This window comes from Centropristis striata, chromosome 2 (assembly GCF_030273125.1).
Source record: "Centropristis striata isolate RG_2023a ecotype Rhode Island chromosome 2, C.striata_1.0, whole genome shotgun sequence".
NCBI lineage: Eukaryota > Metazoa > Chordata > Actinopteri > Perciformes > Serranidae > Centropristis > Centropristis striata.
This window is the reverse complement of record NC_081518.1, coordinates 33,339,302-33,361,981: the sequence shown is the minus strand read 5'-3', so window position 1 is coordinate 33,361,981 and position 22,680 is coordinate 33,339,302. Positions and strand designations below refer to the sequence as shown.

At 39.5% G+C, this 22,680-nt stretch overlaps 3 protein-coding genes across 3 annotated transcripts in view; 1 reads left to right on the top strand and 2 right to left on the bottom strand.

Moving 5' to 3' along the window:
* tln2a (talin 2a) overlaps positions 1-8,512 on the bottom strand; it is a 124,740-nt gene extending 116,228 nt beyond the window's left edge. Inside the window, exon 1 of the mRNA XM_059349220.1 lies at positions 8,371-8,512. The gene's annotated coding sequence lies outside the window, so the exon portion shown is untranslated. The remainder of the gene's footprint in view (positions 1-8,370) is intronic.
* Positions 8,513-11,542: 3,030 nt separating this feature from the next.
* ddx28 (DEAD (Asp-Glu-Ala-Asp) box polypeptide 28) lies at positions 11,543-14,086 on the bottom strand. Its single transcript, XM_059324115.1, has one exon. It carries the CDS (start codon positions 13,888-13,890, stop codon positions 12,184-12,186), a length of 1,707 nt encoding a protein of 568 aa, XP_059180098.1. The 5' UTR covers positions 13,891-14,086; the 3' UTR covers positions 11,543-12,183.
* Positions 14,087-20,033: 5,947 nt separating this feature from the next.
* The window catches only part of nfatc3a (nuclear factor of activated T cells 3a), a 67,521-nt gene continuing 64,874 nt past the window's right edge, over positions 20,034-22,680 (top strand). The window contains exon 1 of the mRNA XM_059349219.1: positions 20,034-20,489. Coding sequence (XP_059205202.1) covers positions 20,399-20,489 — 91 coding nt within the window. The 5' untranslated portion in view covers positions 20,034-20,398. The remainder of the gene's footprint in view (positions 20,490-22,680) is intronic.

Here is a 22,680-nt window from a genome sequence, read left to right as displayed (position 1 = left end):
TATGTTTCTACAAAAGTTGCATATGGTGGCTGTAGGAATTGGTGGCCCGCTATATATCAGCTAATAGCCATGGTCAAATAACATAAGAAATATATAATTTTTGGGTGCTGTACCCTATTGTTTGTCATTTGACAATTCATTTTTTGCTAACTGACTTGAGGCCAATTTCATCCAGCATATATTGTGCCAAATACTCTGGGTAACAACACTCACTCCCACATATCAAGAATATTTTGTCCTTTCTATTCTGCAACACTGGGACCATTTCAGCACCTCTGCAAGCAGCGTGGCCTTATCCAGCGGGGTCACTCCCCATGCAAAGTTAGCGACCAAAAATTTGTGACAAGAATTTATCCCTATGAGAAAACCAAGAATAGATGCCCCAGACTGCGGGAGGGCTGAGGAGGAGCAAAGGGGTGGGATAGATTTCCAGCACTCCCAGAATGTTCACTCACCATGCTCAACAAAGCTGCTCCGCAGTCACTTCCTAGGGAATTCCAACACAGGATTACTTTCACAAACCACATCGTCACAGGGACAGAAATAATTTGATGAGTGATACAAATGCTGAAATTTGTCAACAAAAAACAAACATGTTGAGTAATGAGAACACCATTTGTTCTTGACTTTGGGAATAGATAGAGTTACAGCCAACTGCTGAGGAATCTTTAAAGCAGCAGAGGAAAAATTAGATGCAGTCATGCTTGCTCTCATCTTTAAAATACAAGGATGAGGCTCAAGTTTCTATTGGCAGAATGATCAAAACTGCATGCGCTCATCCCCTTCTTTTAACTTTGGTAGCAGATCCTATCGATATCCTGTCTTGTTCAAATGCCAAGCCTTATTTTTCTCCTCTCACAATATCCGCTGTATAGATGACTGCACACTTTCATAAAAAGTCACGATTGCAATAATGTTTACCCCTCACATTAAATGTTTTCTGATTCATTAGCACTACTTGGAGTGATGCATGCATACACATTTCAGATACCAAAAGAAACCACAACAAGTAGCATTTGGCCTTAAGCAGTCTGCTGAGTGAATGTATGAGAAAGCACTTTGCTAAGGAGCACTTGTTGTGGTGGAGAGAGTGTTACATGGTTCACTTCTTAGCTGCAGAGTCTAAGAACCAACAATCTCAATGTGCCAGGCCTCTGTAACCTCAAGGCAACTACTGCATGTCCTGGTGACTTTGGCAAGATTAAATATACCCCAAGCAGAAGAAAATTAATTAGTATCCATAAGGAATCTGAGTGATATGTGGAAATTACAGGGTGAAATGTATTAACATGGTGCACTTTAGTGCTTGACTAAACAAGGTTTCTTACAAACAGCCTGTCTCCACTGTGTTCGCAGTGCTGCGTGCTTATGTACCAGGAGCAGCAGACACCTGATTAGGTTACATTTCTGCCCTGGTGACTAAGAGGCATGAGCCTCGAGGTGGCAACCATGGCAGCAGGGATTTCTGCCAGAGATGCACTCCAGTAATAGCTGAAGAGCTCAGCTGCAACCTGAAACACATTGCAGAGCAGATCCACTTTCAGCCGGGGGGGCAGATGATGGTTTGCTTTTCGCCAAAACTCCTGTAATTACAAACTGAAGTTAACCTGGATTTAGCCCAAAGAGTAGTTTGTGATACTTAATGTCTTGGCTGATTTCTCTATCAAATCATGTAATCATGACTAGCCAAAGCTATATTTTTCAGTGTCCCCACAGGAAAAATACTATTTTATCATTTACAAATTTAACATTTATTAAAGATAAACAAAATATACACCAAAAGACTTGTTTCCATACTCTTGGTAAAGTCAACATGGATCCAGCTATAACAAATCTTGTGACAAGCAGTTCTGGGAAGCTAATAAAGACACTAAAATTTAGAAATAGCTGGTATTCATTTCACAGTTCCAAACTTAACCTGAATGACTTCTCCTCATTTCACCACGGGGATCTTTCAAGTTTCAGATCATATTTAACCTGGTGTTATCTTCTAGAGCTGGAGTCCTCTTGCAACATAAGAATGTGTTTATTCTAACTAAAAAAGATAATGTTTTGAAGTGTAGTGCAGGGCCATTACACCAACAGACAATTACTGCATTTAAAAGCTGTGATCATTCAGATATGGAGCGGTCGACAAATCAGTGTAGCAAATGCTGAATCCTCAGCTCCTCAGACACTAATTGAATTCAGTTTACTTCAAATGTATTTGTCTAGCACCATATCATACAAAAGCAGTTCAGACTGCTTTGCATAAATACAGAAAAAGAGGTAAAAGTAAACAGAGACATTGATCCATGCATACATACAGCAGCATACTGTACAAATACAGTAAATGCACAGGAAAAAAGGAAGACCTTAAGTATGGTTTTAAAATAACTGTGTTGGATCTGAGATCTGCAGAAAGTGGTTCCATTCTTTGGATGCATAAATAAATACTGAATGCCATCAAATGCCAAAACAACAGTTTACCTTGTATTCATAGCCAATAAAAGCTAGAATACTATGAAACCATATGCAAAAGCTGTTTAATAATCTCAATCCTTTGCAATACATAAATTATGTAAATTATCATACTCTTCTACTGAAGTAACTCCATTCAAAATGCCTACTAAGTAGTAGGCAGCATGAGTTTTCATCTCCCATCACTATGACAACCGTACTGGCTCCTGCTGCTCCAGACTGTTCAGCATGACCAAAATTTTGTATTTTTAAACCAGACTGGGGGTCCACTGACTTACATCACTGTATACACACACAACCACATAGTGCTAGAGGGGGACTTGTTTTTCAGAGCTCCTCCTGAAACGCACTCCATGTTTAATTATAGACCAAGAAAAAAAAAAAAGAGCCAACATTTCCCATCCTTGAGTCATACAGAGTATTTTAAACCAATCAATTAGCAAAGGCCACTTGTGCAAAAATAGTTCCTCATGTTACTGGCAGGCAACCACTGCACTGGTGTGTATTTGTGACGCAATGTACATTGGATGGTGGACTGAGTGGGAGGCAAGCATACCAGAACTTAGTGGGAGGTGGGAAAAACAGAAAGTAGATGGGAAGTGCCAAAAAGAAAGCCTTCTGCTGCATGCATTCAACAAAGACCAGCATTCAGAACGCATTACAACGTTGCCACTACAGACCGTTTGGTTGAAAGCTTCACTGCTTGATGGGCAGGACGGACAGAATATCATTATAAATGCCTGCAGTCTTTTCAAACCTGTGCATCAATCTCTTAATTGGTAGTCATTTAAAATTCCATACTGCTGCTGCATTGTTATACTTCTTTTTTTCAATTGACATACAAAAGTCTGACAACTGTGCCTCTTTAATGATTGGTCAACCAGCTGTTGTTAATTAGAAGTTTGGGGCTAGGACAAAGGAGCATGGAAAGTGCTTCAACACGTTTTCTGTCTGAAACTAAATAAGTGCTGTACATTTGGAAGGGCCGGGCACAGGGGCCCTCTTTCTCACAGGAAGCCCTACTTGGAATCTTGTGATTTGACTCTTATGTTTAAGGTTACGCATGCCTTGGCTTGGTCACAACCAAGTGTGAAATTCTGCGATATTGTTAACTTGAACTAGGCCAGACATTCCTCCGCCATTCAGACCTTTTTCTCCCCCTCAAACTACAGAACTCTGTGCACCTCAACACTGCATTCTCAAAATGTGCAAACTGCAGTTAGTCAGAAATACTGCCACTCAACTGTAGTATTCAACTTAAAAAGTTACACTCCTTAACATTTCAATCCTAGTTGATTTGGCTACAATGTGGTTACCTTAGTAACAGTAAGTGTGGGTTAATACTACAGCAAACATTCACTGAGCAGCTACTTTGTCACAAACACACAAGAGAAACTGTTTTATCTTTTAACGGTGCAGCCAAACAAGATCACATTGTAAGTATGTGTGGGCAGGTCAACTGAATCAGGGCAGGAACGGCGGAGTCTGCCACCAACATTGAAGAGTACTTTATTGAAAGGTTCTTATAAAATGTAAATCAAGGACGGCGCGATACAAGAATTTTAAACTTTGATACAATACTAGAATAAAGGAAAACACTCAGTCTTTCAATAATTTGCTCTTTTTTATATATAAACAACCTGCATACAGTGCTTGTACAAAACAAGGCCACTAAACAACAAAAAAGAAAATAAGCTCTGAGTATTTGGGGTCGACTCAATCCCAGCTGACATTTGGAGAGAGGCGGGGTCCACCCTGGACAGGTCTCTAGACTATCACAGGGCTGACACATAGATACAGACAAACATTCACGCTCTCATTTACTCTTATGGGCAATTTAGAGTCACCAATTAAGCCTAAGCTGCATGTTTTTGGACTGTAGGAGGAAGCCGGAGCAAACATGCAAACAGTATATTTAATGTCCAAACTGATAGTTTGTTTTTTGTAAATATACACTGAATTCTGAATTTACCCTACCTGGCATGTATACTTTATTGATTAGGCAAGTTTGCTCATTTAAGAGGGCATATTCTAGATAGGCAAAACTGGATTACTAAATCAGGTATAAATAAGGAGGAGAAAGGAGATAAAGTGGCTCATCAGGTGCTAGAACTCCAAAGCTTAAATGAATCATGCGAAAGATGAATGCTGCAAACCAAGCACTCCAGGCTTAACCTTTTAACTTATAACAAATTAAAAACTTGAATTCCATGTTCAACTCCAGATCAAGAGCAGCTCCAATCTGACATGCTTCAGATGTGCATGAGGTCATCACTCAGCCTTTATAAACTTACCCTGCTAATTATATTACAATGCCTAACAAACATGCAGACTAAATGTTCTAATGGTTGTCCCGAATCGTTTAATCACATATAACCATTAACAGTCAAATAAACCAACTGACCTATGACACTTACACTTGGCCTCAGTGTTTCTTGCCAATTTGGCAAGCTGATGCCTAGTTACCTACCTGGCAACCAGGTCCAAACATTTGTTTCAGGCTCAGAGGGCCATAAAAAAACAAAGAATGAGTTCCAGGTGACCGGCTTGGGAGCTGCACTGGGAAACAACACGGCTAGTGCTGCATTATTTATTTTAGAACAGCTGTGGAACAAGTGTCAAAGAAGGCTGATAGTCAGAGCTCTTGCTGTCAAAGTCAAATATGTTAAAGTACTTTAACTAGGTTTTCAGAAATGCTGTCCCCTCCACTTCAGCTTTCTTCCACCTGCATGAAAAAAGAACTCATCATTCCAGCTTTTGCATAAAAAGGCATAAAGATCACACGCCTAGTGTTTCCCTCTCTTGCACCAGCCCTAACAGTCTCTTGAAGAAATGTGTTATTAGTATGAACTCTACTTGGTGACTGTTCCCCACAACTCTGATTGACACTTCCTGCATGCATAGCAGAGCTACCTGGCTGAGCATTAGGCTCCCAGCCCCTGACCCAGCGTATTGCCATTTGTGCCTCTGTAGATTAAAGTGTCATTATAGGTTGCTTATTACTTCCTCTCTGTGGTCACTGGTGACAGCAAAGGCCTGTTTTCCATGCAGAGGGACAGATCAATAAATTAGCCATGTGTTGCTCATGAGTAACCCCTTCACCACCAGATGAGATTGGCCTTGATGGTCTTCATAAACCAGAAGCACATGGCCATCGATAGTTAGTTCCCCAAGGCTACAGACCAAGCTGCTGGGAAATTACTACATTAATTGTTGTTGCATCATTATGTCTGATGTTTCAGTAGAAACATGGCTGTGGGCTGTAGGTTATGCTCACGGATGGATTATTGAGCCGGCTCCCTGGGCAAATTGTTAATAAAGGCCCAGGGGCCGAAAGTGTCACAGGCCCCCTGGCCTTCACCTGCAAAATATAATGTGACAAATGTATCAACCACTAGGAGATACAACTTATCACAAAGAAACATAAAACAACTACAAAAAGTCTGAAACAGGCTCGCAATTACTTATGAAAGGGGTAAATTAACCACTAAGAGACACAAAATAACAGAAAATGACTATAAAGAAGCCACAAAACAACTACATAGATTCACAGGAGGCACAAAATGAACTCAAAGAGGCAGACAATCACAGACTCGTGCGTCAGAGAGATACATAGACAAAAAAAACAAGAACAAAAGAGGATAAACAACTATAAAGTCTGTGTCTTGCTCCTGTGTATGAGAGGTGGTCTGTGCCCAGGGGCACATTGTCTCATTATCCACCCATGTTTCTGCAACCGTCATTTACAGATTGCTTTTAAGTTCTTAAATTTATGCAAGGCATAGTGGCTTTTGGCCTTCATTATGTGCAGACTCAGATATCATTTCCTTAAGATTGACACTGCTTCTCCTTCCCTGCCTCTGATTTCAGCACTAAATAAGCGAACAGCTACACAGTAAAGAGTGTAATTGTTGATCCCTCTGCTATGAGAAGATTGGTTTCAAACTAGCATTAGCATAATGGACGCATAAACACATTCCCCAAAAGGTCAGTGCAGTTGCTAATATAATTAAAAAGCTTTTGATTGCTGCCTTTATGTGAGGGAAGCCAGATAGAGTTTGGTCAGTTTAATAAATGACGGTGCTGTCGCTGGTGGCAGAGCTGCATACTAAGCAGCAGCAGCAGCATCTGATAGTAACAGTAACTATAGAGGCTTGAGAAAATGACATTTTCAGAGAGATGAAACAGAAGCATAACTGATCAGTGCACAAGAACACGGGCCTGGCTCATTAGACGAGAGCTGCCATTTCGAAAGGACAGATTTTAACATAGGGCAACTTGAGGGGACAGGATGACATTCTGGTGCCGCTGAAATTTTCCTCATACCTTTATTAACTATAGATTTTTGGAGAAAGATCTATTTAATAATGGCCAGCGATTCATTCTCTCAGGAAATGCTGTCCTAACACCCAAACCGACCTCAAATCAGATTAAAGGCATACCTAGAGGATGTGTAACAAACCAGTCAGAGGCGAGCACTCGTTCCTGAGGCATTACACACATATTGGCGCTGCCTGCAGCCTATAAGGTCATGTGTCTTTTTCTGACAAGCCAAGGTCTATGCAGCCAGAGGGGGGATTGTGTGTGTGTGTGCGTGTGTGTGTGTGAGCGAGGGGAGGCTTCAGGGGACGATTTACTTTTACCCATTAAACTGCCAAAGAAACTCACTTGCACATCAACCATGGCAGGCATCTCCCCTGCCCCATCTCATATGACCTGGCACGTCCGCCTCTTAACCAGCCCACACTGCCACTGCATCTGCTGCCCACTGATCTAGTATGGACTGTATTGATCCTTGCGCACAAACTTGACACATACACAAGTGATCATTTAACTCAGTCCCCTGGCAGATAGGAGGACGCATTTTAAGCTATCATGAGATTTCCAGCAGGACTAATAATAACACATACAGCATGTGATTGGTATTACTGGCAGACTCTCAGAGCCCTGTCTTTCTATGAAGGGGTGTGGCAGTGGAGCAAGCAGCAGTCCCTACAATAAATGCAATATAATCTGGAAGGATTGCTGCTGCAGCAGAGAAGCCATACATTATTCTACATGTAGCGCCTTCATTTATTTTTTTCCCCATGCTGCTCTCATTGTCACCTTGACCGTGGCTACCACATGCACCTAGCATGGAGAACATGCTGGGAATAACGCCCACAGCTGATAACACAGGTTCCCCTTGCAAGCTATATAATGATGTTTAACGGCGTGATGTGCGTTCACGAGCTGCTTCTTTAACGCGGCAGCCACGCGCTTTAACACAGGTGGCCGCCCTTTAATGTGCGCGTGTCAGACACGGCATTCTTGACGACATGTATTATTAAAATAAAAGTTGGGAACAATTGCCTGTGGCTTTAGTGGCAGCTTGAATGAGATGGTAAGTTAACATGGCGGAGGCTGGTTTTTCCCTGGCCAGTGCAATGTTACCAGCCCCTCCGTGAACTCTCCATGCCTGTTTGACTCTGCACACCCACCGCCACCACAAGCAGCCCTCCGCCGTCCACACGCTGAACCCTTGCGGCTTCAAAAACACCTCTGGTTAAAAGACATTCTCACCTCTGCAGCAGCTCCGTGGTCTGTAAAGTCGCCAAAACACAAACCGATGCCACTGGAGAAGTCGACAATTAAAAGGCTCCACAAGTTTCGTTGATTCAAATGAGCATCGCAGCCTCTGAAACACAACTTAGCAAGCGATCCATTCAAAAGCTGGAGCAGCCGAAATGTAAAGCAGGGGCTCCTGATCCAGCGGGCTGGCTGGCACTCACGCTGGGCTCACACACACACAGCGTGCGGGCTTTTTATTCTAAAGCTTTGGACGGAGAGAAGGTCAGATAGATCCCTATGTGTCTGCTGCGGGATGAGATGGGCAGCAGAATAAGCCGATTACAGGGTTGTAAAACCTACCTTCAGGTCCTCTACTGGGGCATTTCAAGCAAGTCAGCCCTGAGAAGATGCACATTAGCCGACAAGTCCCGCTTCTCAGCAGTAAAATATCCTCCGCGTTGAGGGAAATTTCCAAGTGGCTTGAGCAGTGTGTGAGCAGCGGCACTGTCTGTGTGTGTGTGTGTAAATGGGGAGGGGGGAGTTAATCCTACGGTGGGGTAAAGAGGAAATGCGTCATTATTGATGGACCAAATGCTTTGTAGTCCGTTGTCAGCGGAGACTACAAACGGGGGTTAATTAAGAGATATATTTATTTATGTTTTTAAACATATATTTTGTAATGTGTGATCATTTGAAAGCAATTACCTCACTTTTACATGTTCTTTATTTATTTATTTATTTATTTACTTAACCATTGGTCGGTACCAAATGACCCTGTCTTGTCTGGGAAATAAATGCCCTTTAAGTATTGGTTTCAAACCCACAATAAAAAATAAAATAAAAAACAGGGAGGAAAGGAGAATTCCCTGTGAAAGGCATCCAAACATCACCACCTGCTCAAATACAGACCTACTCATTGTTTGTTTTACTGTAGGCTGGCTGGGGGGTGAGAACCACACCAGTGACCTCAAACCAGCCAACTTTATGCTTCTTCTTTGCTTTGTTTGCTTCAACAAACCAGAATCACACTTTCCGAAAGTATACTAAGCTAATGCAACAATTTAGTGTTGACCTTATATACTGATGGGGACATTAAAGACATCCTTACTTCCATGTTTTAGAAATGTATAAACATACTCTGCTTTGGAAATATAATGCTTGCCATGGTTTTTCCACAGAAAAGTTAAAATACCTAGTTAAGAATTTTTTAATTCTTAGTTCTTAGTTTGATCACAATTGACTATTTAGTTGTGGTTGTGAACAAAACCCTGGTTGTACATACAGTCATGGAAAAAAAATATTAGACCACCCTTGTTTTCTTCAGTTTCTTCTTCATTTTAATGCCTGGTACAACTAAAGGTACATTTGCTTGGACAAATATAATAATAACAAGTTTTGGAGCTGATATCTAGCCATTTTCTTAATGATTTCTTGAAAACCATTGGTTTTCTTGAAAATGATTTTGGTTATTATCAAGAAAACCATGGAAAATAGCTAGATATCAGCTCTTAAAGTAAACTTTTTATGAGCTATTTTTGTTGTTATCATTGTATTTGTCCAAACAAACCTTTAGTCGTAGGCATTAAAATGAACAAGAAATTGAAGAAAACAATGGTCTAATATTTTTTTCCCCATTACTGTAAGATAGACAAAGATAATCATTCCTTCTTCAACAGATACATGTAGAAACAGCCTTCTTGTGTCAAAATATGAACATTCTTATGCACAGCGACAGTCATACATCAAGCCAACAAACAAGAAAAACATATTTTATGTTGTGGGGGATTTTCAATAAAGGTTTAATCAAAGCAGGAAAGGCTGATTTTTAGTCCCTAATATGGGATGGGATCCAAACACTCCTATATTTCCCATGCTGCAGTTCTCTAGCATCTTGGATCTGTTCCTGAAAATGCCCACATTTTTAAAGCTTATGCTTCCTGTTATACATTTGTAGTTACGATGTACATCACTGTGACATCATTACGGTTTCTCAAACTTGATACACCTCATGTTTTTAAAAGGCTACAAAGTATTCCTTGTATTGAATTAACGGTGTATGTGTGAAATCAGTGGAGTGGCCCCTTTAAGAACTATGGTCTAAAATTATATTTAGTCATAAAATACTTGTGGGGTTTAGTAGCTATGTGGAAGTGGGACATTTGATCAAGATTATTATGTTTGCAGGGGTCAGCTGAGGTGAGGCAGGACAAAAATATAAATTGAGGGATTGGAGGCTTTTGCTCCACATGCTATATGTGGACACTTGGTCCTTGTTGTCGGGGCACAGTTGGGTGAAATGTGAACCTAAAGGGGGGGTGAAGCTTAAAGATGTTGACCCGACTGGGAGCAGGACAATCTCAGCTAGATTCCAGACATTCTGATGGAAGCTCCTTGTTACCGTCAATGCCATTAACATGTCTGTCTACTTCTATAATCTCTATACTTTGACTAACACTTCCACAGCATAAATGATCAGCTGTGTAACATATTGCCTTTTCAAAATAAGAGCACACCATTTCCAGGCAGGAATATCTTGTTGAAAGTTTGTTGTTCATACTTTATGTAAAAAGTTGTTTAAAGCATCACCTACTGAACCATAAAATCTGAGTCACATTATTACCTTTGAAATAAGATCCCACACATTTTCTTCACTGGCAGATTTTCATGTTGACACTTTTGCGGTTTCCTTTCAACAAGCGCCTGCAGGCATGGGAGAGGGAAAAAAAACCTTTCATGTGCAGCAGACCTACCACATCAACAGTACTGACGTCAGGTTTTGGCCAGTATTCAATTTGACTGTAAATTAATGATCAGAGCTGTAGTTTGATGAAGTGTTTCTGTGCTGCAAACAGAAAAGGGTGCTGGAATCCACAAAACCTTTCAGAAACTACCTGGTGGCCTTATGACTGTTTCACATGTGTTTAATGAGCATGTGCCAAAATAACTGTAGTGAGCACAAAGCACAACCTGTGTACATGTTTTGACCCATCAATTAGATAGCTGTAAGCTGAAATCAGACAAATGCCACCACCTGGTGGCTAAACACATGCAGTACATATTACAGAAACACATTCAACCAGTTGTATGGTCTTTAGGATGGATGTCAAGGGAATTCAAGATTTGTCCATAAGACTACATCAATTACTGTAAGACATATTTTGAAAATAATAAATATTTTAATAATAAATAAAAAAATTTTTTAATGACAGAGTGCTTTGTAGCAATTTTGGAGACACTGGCTGTGACTTAATAATAGCATGCTGTATGTACTTTGGTTAGGTGTGATGAAAAAGCCAACAGGTTTTATTTGGAAAAGTCTACAGTAATGCCTTTTTCATTGACTACTTTGTTGCACAATTTCACTGAGAATTATTTTCCACTCTCAAACCAGATACATTTATGCTATCAGTAGTTCTAAGAAGAAATTGATGTTTTGAGATGCAACAAAAATATTTTTGCATCCCAAAGATGCCACAAAAATGAACAAACACATTTTGCCAAATTGATCAATAAATAAGGATGGCACGTAAAATAAAGTGAAAAAATATGCAATTACATTTTATTTTTAAGTCCCATTTTTTTTTTTTAATACAAAAATACTGCATCAGTTGATTGAAATTAATGTAACACGTATATACAGTCTAAATAGGCAACTGCTTAACAAATTAATCTGCACAAACAAACATTTGCATCAGGAAATATAGGCCATAATAACGCTTTTTGACACTATGGCAAAAAAACCCCAACAACATTTAGACATAACACATACACTGGGGGTCTATCCATATTCTTAATAACATGCTTTATGTTAATATTTTTAAATTAACTAAGTACTGGCACCAGAACTAAATTCAAAATAGTCAACATGGCAATGAGTCAGACTGAGAGAAATAAGCCTGGCTTAATTGGAGACCTGAACAGACCCCAGGTCGCAGATCAGCAGAAACATTTTTTAGTAGTATTTCCATCCCCTCTAAGATTAACCATAACTGAAAAATTTCATTCTTAATTCTTTCAAAATGGTAATATTTTTTAGTCACAGTGGCCAAAGAAAAGCAGCCGACTGTAATTCTATTTAGAACAAATTTGGTTTACTGTTTCTGCTGACAATGTTTTGACTATTTAGTTTGTCATCCCCACACTATGTATTCAGTAACAAACATACAAACACTTCTACTCCTCTGCCTCTGCTACTGCTACTTTTGGTTTTGGTGCCTTTATTTCAGATTCCATCCCTGGCAAACTACTTCTGCTACGTGCTGCAATCTCAATCTTCTGCACCAGCTCCACATCCCACTTATGAGTGACAAAGCTGAGCACCTCCCCATCCTCAATCCCTCCTGCCCTCCCCACTCTCCCTGCCCTGTGGATGTAGTCTGTGTGGGATTCTGGGGAGTCATAGTTGACAACCAAGCGAACTCTGGATGTGTCCAGGCCACGTGAAGCAATATCTGTGCATATGAGCACATCAACCAGGCCCTTCTGGAATTTATGGAAGGTTCCTGCACGCACAGCAGCAGGCATCTCCCCTTGTATGCGTGCATGCTCCACCCCCATCTCATCCAGCGAGTACCCCAGCCAGTTGACGGTGGCGGCGTTGTTGCAGAACACCAGAGCAGCACCACCTCCTTTCTCCTGCTGAAGCAGCTTCAGGGCTTGGTGGAGCTCCAGGACCTTATCAGCACCCTTTATCTTCAGGAACCTCTGCTTGACATGTGGCATGAGGAAGTGCAGCATCTTGCTCTTGATAACAACCATGGCGCCAAGGTCTGTCACCTTGCTGAGTACATCCCCGACACCCCCAGGGAAGGTGGCGCCCACCACCAGCAGCTGGGCTTTATGGTCTAGGCCTCGGGTTTCTTTGGGGTGACTAGCGATGTTTGTGCGGAGCAGGATGTCCTCCAGCATGTCAGAAAAGCTGGGGTCGAACATGGTGTCTGCCTCGTCTATGACAAAGAAATTCAGCTCGGTTATGTCCAGGTAGTGTCTCCGCAGAGCCTTGACAAGAGCACCTGGTGTGGCTACTAAAATATCCGGATGATCACTCTTGAAGAACCCCTTGATGTGTCCTACACCTTGCCCACCACCCACATTCCTTGTAAGCAAGCCTAAAGGAGCACACAGAGACCTGGACACAGCTGTCACTTGCCCAGCCAGCTCTCTGGAAGGCACAAGAACCACAGCACGGATCTTATGTGCCCTCTCATCGTCTATCTCTGATTTCTTATCAGCCTGCAGTCTGTGAATGATAGGCAGGAGGTAACTCAGTGTTTTCCCACTGCCTGTCTCTGCGGCACAGAGAACGTTGTGACCTTTCATGATTTTTGGGATGTTCTGCATCTGCACAGTAGTTGGATGGGTAATGTTGATCTTGTCCAAAGCATTCACCAGCTCCGTGCTGATGTGAAGGTCATTAAACGTAACTGATGCTTTCTGTGCAGCGTCCTCATCCTGATCCTCAGCAACAAAAGGTGCGACAGTCTTTATGTTGTTGATGGTGAAATAGTCGCCGTCTGATTTTTTATGTTTCCATCCTTTTGAGCAGAGAATGCACTGCTCGAACTTCCCAAGAGTGTACCCCGCAGACTGGTTCAGATCCGGGTTCTTGCTCTCGATCAGAAGTTTTCCGGCTTTGACGGTGTTGATTTTGTTTTTGCCTCGAGTCTGCTTCACGCTCCCGATCTGCTTCTGCATGTAGCGAGGGATGCGGATAACTGTCTCTTCTGGCAGGGCTGCTGTTCGATAAAAGCGAGTCTGACTAACAGAACAATGAACCCGCCAGAGAGCCGATACTTTAATAAACTCACGACAGTAAACGCCACCCGAGCAGAGAGCTCTCGACGCAGCCAAAGCCAAATAGCCGACCTTCACAGAGTGCATTCTGGTGTTTTACGGGCTAGCTAGCAGCTTAGAGTCAGCTAACAAGAATAAAAACACATATAAACGACTAAACCGTGAAGATGTAACCAGTTTAGTGCACCGGGAATATTTAAAAGTCACTCTAAATGGTACAAATAACACTATAAACCTGTTAGCATCCTGGTTCACTTGACAGCTGTGTCGCCATGCTGTACTGGCGAATGTTGATGATGTCAAATTGGGCGTTGATAGATGACGTATTTAAAAACGCAACATGGAAGGGATTTGTTTCCACCTTTTATTCAAAACCGGCAGCAAATACAAACATTTAAAAAAAGTACATAAATGAAAACATAAAGAAGATCCAAGAGCCTATGACAAATATATAAACAATATCCGAGCAAAGGAAAAGTAAACAAAACAAAACAAAAAGATAAACAAAAAAGATTTACTAATCATAGCTTTTGTTCCAGAAAATTCACATCTATGTGGCTTGTATAATTATGGTTAATAATACCTAAATCTCTCAGTTTACAAGTTCGGTAAGGACAGGCCATCAGGCTTCTTAACTCATAATCTATATATTCAGCATTATATGCACCTGTGCTGTCTACAATATTCACTTTCAATGTGACTGCTGCTAAGAAGATCCATGAAATGATTGTGATTGTGTATGTGATTTATGCTTGAAAGATAAAGAGTATATATTCTCAAACTTTATTAATCAAGCTCTTCTATTCCAACTTTATGGGAACCATGTATTTATTGCATATTATTTAAAATAATCATCGCATTCAAGTCTCAAAGTAGACTTATTATTGCTCTTTTTTTCTTTTTTAAAAATTATTATCTTAAATTATTTAAATTTAAATACATTTATTGTATGTTATTTACAATAATCAACATGCTCAAGTCTCAGCATAGGCCTTTTTTGTTCTTTTTAAAATAATTTTATATTTATTTATATTTAATTTATATTATTGTATACTATTTAAATTACAACACGAGGGGGCCCTTAGTATGTTGTCTATCTTGTAAGGGGTCCTTGGCTGAAAAAACATTGAGAACCTCTGTGTCACTACTGCTACAACTAAAACTTGAAACCTCAAAATCAAACAAGGTAGACTATAATTATTTCTACTGATAAATATTTTCAGCATATAGAAAGTTGAGCAAAAATATGTAGTTTTAAACAGAACAAATGAGCAACTGACCCTGTCCAGCTTGATGACTTTGTTTATTCTGCAGTCTTGTACATTATATGCCTGTTCTAATATAATGCTAACTGAATGGGCTGATCAGTGCTGTAGTGAATCAGCACTGCCTGCAGTACAGTAATTCCACAGATTGTCATAGATTAGAGAAGGGTGAGAAAGCGCACTGTCATTGACACAACAGTGACTGTCGATAGCTGTCCACATGACCCGAGCTCAGGTCAATCCTCTTCAGCAAAGACCAAGCTCCAGGCACTGAAAAATACACTTATTCAACTGAGAGGTGATCATGAGTAATCATATCAAGCATATCAACATAGTTTATACATTACTACTACTATTGTACAAAGTGTAACTATAATTGGTATGGCTGCTCTGGGGTTCTTAGGGGTTAATCTAATGTTGCTGCTTTGCCTCTGGGAGTGTGAGCTAATAAAAAGGAGACTAATCTAACCAGGCATGCATCCAGAGAGGGTCCAAAGGGGGACATAAGCTTCTGCTGTTTGGCCCTGTCTCTCTCCACTTGCCTGCTGGTTTCATTCATTTATTTTGTTTCACACTTTTCTTCCCATCACATTCTCTTCTTTGCAAAGGACAATTGCATTTAAACCCAGCAGCCTGCATCAGTGCTGCCGTCACATGCAGCATTGATCGTACATCAGCTACACTTCCCATGTGCTGAATGAATCGGCTTGCTCATTGATTTTCTGTAGCTTCAGAACATCAACACTCTTTCAGTAATAGAATATCTGTCACATGTTGGACAAACCAATGCTGTGGAATCCCTATCAATTCATACCACTCTGTCCTAAAACAGGAGGAAAGAACATTGCAGGACATGTACTGGCTGCTTCTATATATGTAAAATGCTTTATTTAATCAACCTCATCACTGCAAAGTAAATATTTAAAATTAGTTTCTAAATTTTGTGATTGCACACCAAGTCAATATTCAGTTACACAGATTGAACAAAAGAGGGCGGCATAAATCAACAAGGGAGATTTCAAGTCACCCAAAATCCTGATCAGAGCTGCTAACTGTCTTCACAGTCCATAATAGTTGTATCATTTCAAAAGAATTAAAGCATATTATTTGTTTAGGATTGAATAGTTTGCAAACTATATTCAGCATATTTTTTCACTATTCCACTCTCTGGAAGGATGAAACTGTACCTATACACTGTAGTGTGTAAGTAAATCACATATAATTTAAGACAGAAAAAAACAAATAAATTACAGAAATACTGATTTCTGTATTTTCAAATGTTGCAGAATGAATATAAATAAGATTTTGTCCAAACATTGTAATTGCTGCGTCCCTTATCATTTGACATTCTGATACAGGACTGTGTGAAATTTGATATTTGTTGACATTTAGTGAACATCGCGCGTGTTGCCAAGGTGCTGCTGCATTGCATTTCAGCAGTGTGTGCAAACCTCCAATCCTTGAAAGAGTGACACCTTTCAAACAGGACCGGTGTGGGGGCAGATGCTGTTTTTGTTCCCTTCATAACTTTCTTTACAAGAACATAATATCACAAACCACATCTACAGCCTCCCACACAATTTGTTTTCTTTATCTTCTCCCTTCAAAGGTCATCAGCGAAGATAAGAGGTAACCTGAATTAGACTAACGCCGTTGGGTTTGGAGACATGAGTGCACAGGAGAAAGTTCATGCAAGTCATGTGGCTGTCACATAATAATACAATGATCACTTTAGAGTTCAATTTAACAGGAAATATATTTGGACAAAGTTAAATATGCATTTAAGATACTATGATAAACCGTATTTCCTTCTTTCCTCCTTATTTTGTGAGCATGTGTGGCACTATAGCTATTATAACTATTAACTGTAAAAGCTGCATTTTTAATGTGTTTTCTCATTTTAAACGAGCATTCTTGAGTCAGTAATTTACTGTTATTCCTCACTTTCAGTTATTTTTATGAAGTACTGGCTTAAATATGTTGCAGCAGGGCAAGAACCACAGCTCAGGAACTGATTCCAGTTAAATTTGTTTGGCTTTTTCTTCCATTGCAAAAATAAATAAATAAATAATGCATGTCATCTCTTTTGAGAGTATAACTGAATACAGGCTGGAATTAGTTGGTGTATGGCATTACTGATTTACGCAATAATCATGTGCAAAGAGATGACAGTAACTGTCAACTCCTGCAAGTTTCAACACTTATTTATGACTTATTTAAGCCAAGTAACTATACACCTGTTCTGGAGTAGAACATTTTTGTACTTGTTAATTAGACCACTACATGCCCATGAGTATCAGAAATATCAGGAAATCTTTAATAGCAGCAACCCTTACAGTACTAAGAGGAACATAATGTTTGCTTCAGACGGTTGTGTACATAAGTCAAAAAGCGTTAAACCTTGTGCTTTTGCTTAGAAATAAAGACCACAGGAAATGTGATATTGATGCTTTCAGATGCATTTGTGAGCTGAGCGCCTGTCTGTACGCCCACATGCTTTGAGCATAGGTGTATGTCGTGTGGCTGTGTCAGAAAAATAAGATGCTGGTGTCTGCTGCGCATGCAATTTGTGGACGGATTTACATAAAAAATGTGCTCTTGCAGAAGTTATTTTCAGCAATATACTAATTGATCCGCTGTGCTTTTCTCTTAGTAATGTGCATGTTTATCTTAGACATACAAAGTTCTTTTGATTTTCACACAAAGAATATGCAATTTGTTTCTTTTATGGCAAGTTGATCATAAAAGCACTAAAATATTATTGTTATTTTATTTATCTATGCCAGGAATAAATAGTAGCAGTATTGCACGTTATAAACACATGATATTATATGACTTTGCTTATCAATGTTGCAAAAAGCTGTGGTGAAACATTAAAGACTGGCTTGATAGAGGCAGATATTTGTGATCAGCCACCAATGTGTGTGTGTGTGTGTGTGTGTGTGTGTGTGTGTGTGTGTGTGTGTGTGTGTGTGCTACCAACGCTACCAATGCTACCAACAATGCAAGCACATTTGGTTATATAGTATATGTCAATAAATGAAAAAAGGTTGTGTGTACATTAGTGTTTCTACTGTGGACTCGGATCTCCAGCAGGATGAAAGCAGGAAATGGTTGAAAAATAATACAAATGTTGTAAGGAAAAAAAGATAGTATAAGCAGTGACACATTAAAGCTTTAGAGTGCATCAACCTCTGTGTTGCTTACCCAATAAAGATTAACCTGAGGAGATTGATGGGTTGGATAGAGCCACATAGGTTAAAGGGTGTGGAACAACCTGTGTACAGAGGGATTGCTTTATTCTAGCCGCAGATGTACTCTGTCCACCCTTTCTCTTTCTCTGGGAAGAAATACTAAGAATTGCATTGTGATATAAATAAACTAAAAAAAAAAAATTAATCCCTCACAGCAGAAATAATCTGTGAGTATATGCACAAGAAAAAAATACTCATTGCCATGTCAGAGTTACATTTAACAGTGCCTATATTAAATGTAATGAGTAGCCTATGCATATCTCTTTATTTACTGAAGATATTTTCAAATGGTTGGGTTCCTATAGTTCATCTTCTCAACGTATTGCTCCGTTCACCAACATTTTAGTGTAGAGTATGAAACGCCCACTGAGTCCCACCAAGTGCAAAATACTGTGCAAAATAACAACTTGGGCAGGCAATATATGTAGTCATTTCAAGCATGTGAATCAGGGACAAAAGATCCAAATAACTACTAGTGCTCTTGGTAGCCACACAGCATTTGTTTTTCAATAGAACCTACGTCTATTTTCCCTACAACTCCATTCACAAGCCAAAATTGGGTGATTAGAAGTTAAAGTGCCCTGCCGCTGACGGGCTTGAGGGATCTAAAGGTAGAAAGTGCATTGTATCATTATACTTACCAATCCTGGCTTGGATTGGAACCACATAGAGAGGTAGGGTTGAGGGCACAGTGCAATCGGATGTAATCTAATGTTGGGTTGTTGGGAGAGCATGAAGGGCCAATTAAATAGAGCAAAGTGGCTGTAAGACCTGGTTGCTGCAAGGTCAAAAGGTTTGCTACATGCAAAAACTGTTTTGCAAAATCACAGTGATAGGACAAACTATAATATATTAAATATTTATGAATTATAGATTAAAGTTTGTATTCTATATGCACCAAATGTCAGATCTGTTACATATTTCACCTTAATGAAACAATGTACTTAAGGCCATAACTTGGTACGTCCTTAAACCTCTGAAGTCCAGGAGATTTTGGTTCACATTTGTCAACCTCCTATGCATTCATTTCTGTCCTTGTTCAGCATTTTTCAGTCTGTCCTTACATCACATGCATGGCCCCTTTTTCTCAACACAAGTTTGGCTATCAGTCAGATTTTTCATTTTTTAAAAAGTATAAAGCTGCCAAGAACCCAAATACAAACAAAGGACATAGGTTTTTATGGAAATGTACCATTTTTTTCTCCACTGTTAATACACAAAAAAACAGCAGAAAATAATGAAATAAACAAATAACTACAAAAACATCAACATGTCTATTTGCATGTAAATTAAAAATAGCAATAGTTTAGTACAAAGAAAATTCACATTTAAAAATGGTCTAGAAACATAAATGGCTCACAGTGTAAAAAGCCCCTACGATTGCACCTTCAACTGCCTTTCCCAGCTTGTCTACATATGATATATGAAATAAAGTTATCACTGTAAATAAAACATGCTCAGTGTATTTTCAATAAATAGACGGACCCCCGAGGGTTAATGAACTGTTTATTAACTCCATAGCTCAGGAGCTTCGTGTTTATGTATGTGTGTATGTATGTGTGTGCGTGCTCTGTGTTGTGTTGTGTCTGCTGACGTCACCTCTGGAACAGCCTTGTCACGCGGGGTTAGTAAAAGTTGGGATCGGAGCTCCGGAGAGAGCGATAGAGAAACAGACAGGAGGAGAGATAGAGGGAAAGAGGGGACGGGACAATTAAACGGACAATTCATCGGCTTTACAGCGAACATTAAACACCGGCAGAGAAAGCGCTTCTTTGTTGTTGACTCAAGAGAAACAGCGAGAGAGGGAGAGGCAGAGGGGGCAGACTACTTTCTGTGAAGTTGAAGCCAGTGAGCTGCCAGAGGAAGAGCAGCCAACGACCTGTATGTTGGATTTGTCTAACGAGGGGGAAACCACGGGTTCGTGCATGGCCAAACGCGCATGACTTAAAAGAAAAAAAAGTTGAAGTTCGGCGTCGTGGCAGTCGGTAAATGTTGTGACATTTCAGTCGAGCATAAATTGCTCCAGCGGTCGACGGTCGGCCGAGTGGCGGGGTAAAACCCGAGCTGTCAAACCCGATGACGACTGCAAACTGCCCCGGGAATGAGGAGCTGGACTTCAGACTGATTTTCGGAGAGGACGGGCAGCAGCAGCCGCTAGGCCCCGCAGGTCAGTGTGTTTCCCCGCTGACTTCAAACTGCATGTATCGATACCAAACTTACGGCATGATATGCTGCTGTTAACCCCCTGCAGTCTCCAAAAGCGCCAAAGCATGACTTTTTCATCACGACCAGAGTAGAAAACAAAGCAGCATGGAGCCCTGCTGTAAATTTACCTCTAAAGTTCTGGCTGTAAACTCCATGAGGCCAGTTTCAGTTTGATGGTGATATACTAAGTAAAACTGCAGACAAGGTCAAATATATTTAGTATAAAATGATAGAACTGGATGTAACCCTCTTATATGTTATATTTGCAACCTTTGTTCACATTTGCAACATTTAAAATTCTTTATTGAGCATGATTGTGTTTTTGAAAGTAAAAAAAAAAAATTCAAAATCACATTTTATATTGGACTAAAGGGCTAAAAAAGACACAAAATGACCAAAAAAAGGACACAAAATGACTAAAAAAAGACACAAAATGACCGAAAAAGACACAAAATGACCAAAAAAGACACAAAATGACTTACAAAGACAGAAAATGACTAAAAAAAATACACAAAATGACCAAAATTGGTACGCTAAACACACAAGACACAGATACAATAGAGTCACACTAGAATAAAAACCAGAGTTGGATGACAGGATCACACACAATCACAAGATCACATTTATGTTCTTTGTTTCTTTTTGGTTCAAATGTTGATCCAGTAAGTCAGAATAAAAAATCAATTATTATTAGGTTATGAAGGTGAGGTTGTGCTGAAAACAATATACCAACATGGCATTTAAACATTTTTTAAGTGGTGTATACAGGCAGGATGAAAAGGATTCAAACATGGACAAAATAGCCCAAGACTCCATATAGTTAACATAAGTAACTCACCTAACCTGGCGACTGCTGGCTTATTTTAGCCCTGCAGCTTTCCACCTATGCTTTCCACTGAAATGTCGCTCTGTGAAAGAGGAACCGGTCCCAATAACTGTTTTTTTTTTGTTGAGAAATGGAGATATTAAAATATCATGCGTCCTCTGTGTCGTGGTCGCCCAGCTAATGTCCACAACACCAGCTGTCATTAGCTTGACATGCTAAGCAGGTTAGCATAAGTGCAGTTATTGCCATGTGCTAATTTAACTGTGAACCCAGTTAAAACTTATATGCCTCCTGCAATTTTTTTTGCCACAGATTGTTTGTCGACTGTAGATGTGAACGCGGTGTAATTGTGGCGGGACTGCAACAGTTAGAAAGGGTTGATATCATTTATATACAGTCTATGGTTGATATGCTGGAAGTGAAGTATGACAGAAGGAGGGACCAGTTTGAATCCCAGAGGCACATTTCTGCTAAGAAGCACATGTTAATGTTGTCAAAACTTTAAATCACTTGTTCACAAAATAGGTTTAAAGTAAGGCAGATGCTGCTGTAATGTTCAATAACCATGACAGCTTTATTATTTTGCTATAAACATAGTATTTCCTGTGCATAGTTATTGTTGATATTTGTAAATGTAAAGGCACAAATGCCTAAGAGATACAGCTACAAAATCAAGAAATTGCCTTACATTGCGTTTGTATATGTTCAAGTTAATTACTTACTTATTCAGTCAATTCAAATTGAAGAAAGTAAGGTAAATAAATATTTTAATCATTATTTATTATAATAATAAATGTCTTAATTGTACCTGATACGTTCTCTAATTGGCCTGATATATGGGAGTAAAATGTTTTGAGCTTACTAGTTAAAGAAAACAAAGTTTAGTCTGCTAAAGTATGTCAACTTTGTCACTAACAACTAACAGGACCTGTTGTCAAGTCTCTTATCTTTAAAACCTACATTAGAATTCAGATATAATTATACCATTGGAAATTATCTACATTATTCGAAAAAACCCAAAATTTTATTGGGGTTATTTGGAACAATATTGTTATTGCGATATGATTACTGATATTGAGGGAATGATCATTTTTGCATATTTTTTCAGATTTTTATAGAAAAATATTGTTGACATGATTTTTTGCTAGGATCTGTAACAGACAAAGTTTGTTTTTAGTCTGTACAATACAATTTTTTAGACTGGGTCATTTCTGCAGCACCACAGTTCTAAGTTAATGATATACATATTTTTCCTTTAACAAATATTGCACCTCCTGCGATTTGGATATTGCACTAGTCCATATTTTGATTTTGAAAATTTTTAGAT

Bases quoted from the DNA above. Each gene is read 5' to 3' on its own strand.
- ddx28 (XM_059324115.1), bottom strand. From the start codon at position 13,890: ATGCACTCTGTGAAGGTCGGCTATTTGGCTTTGGCTGCGTCGAGAGCT.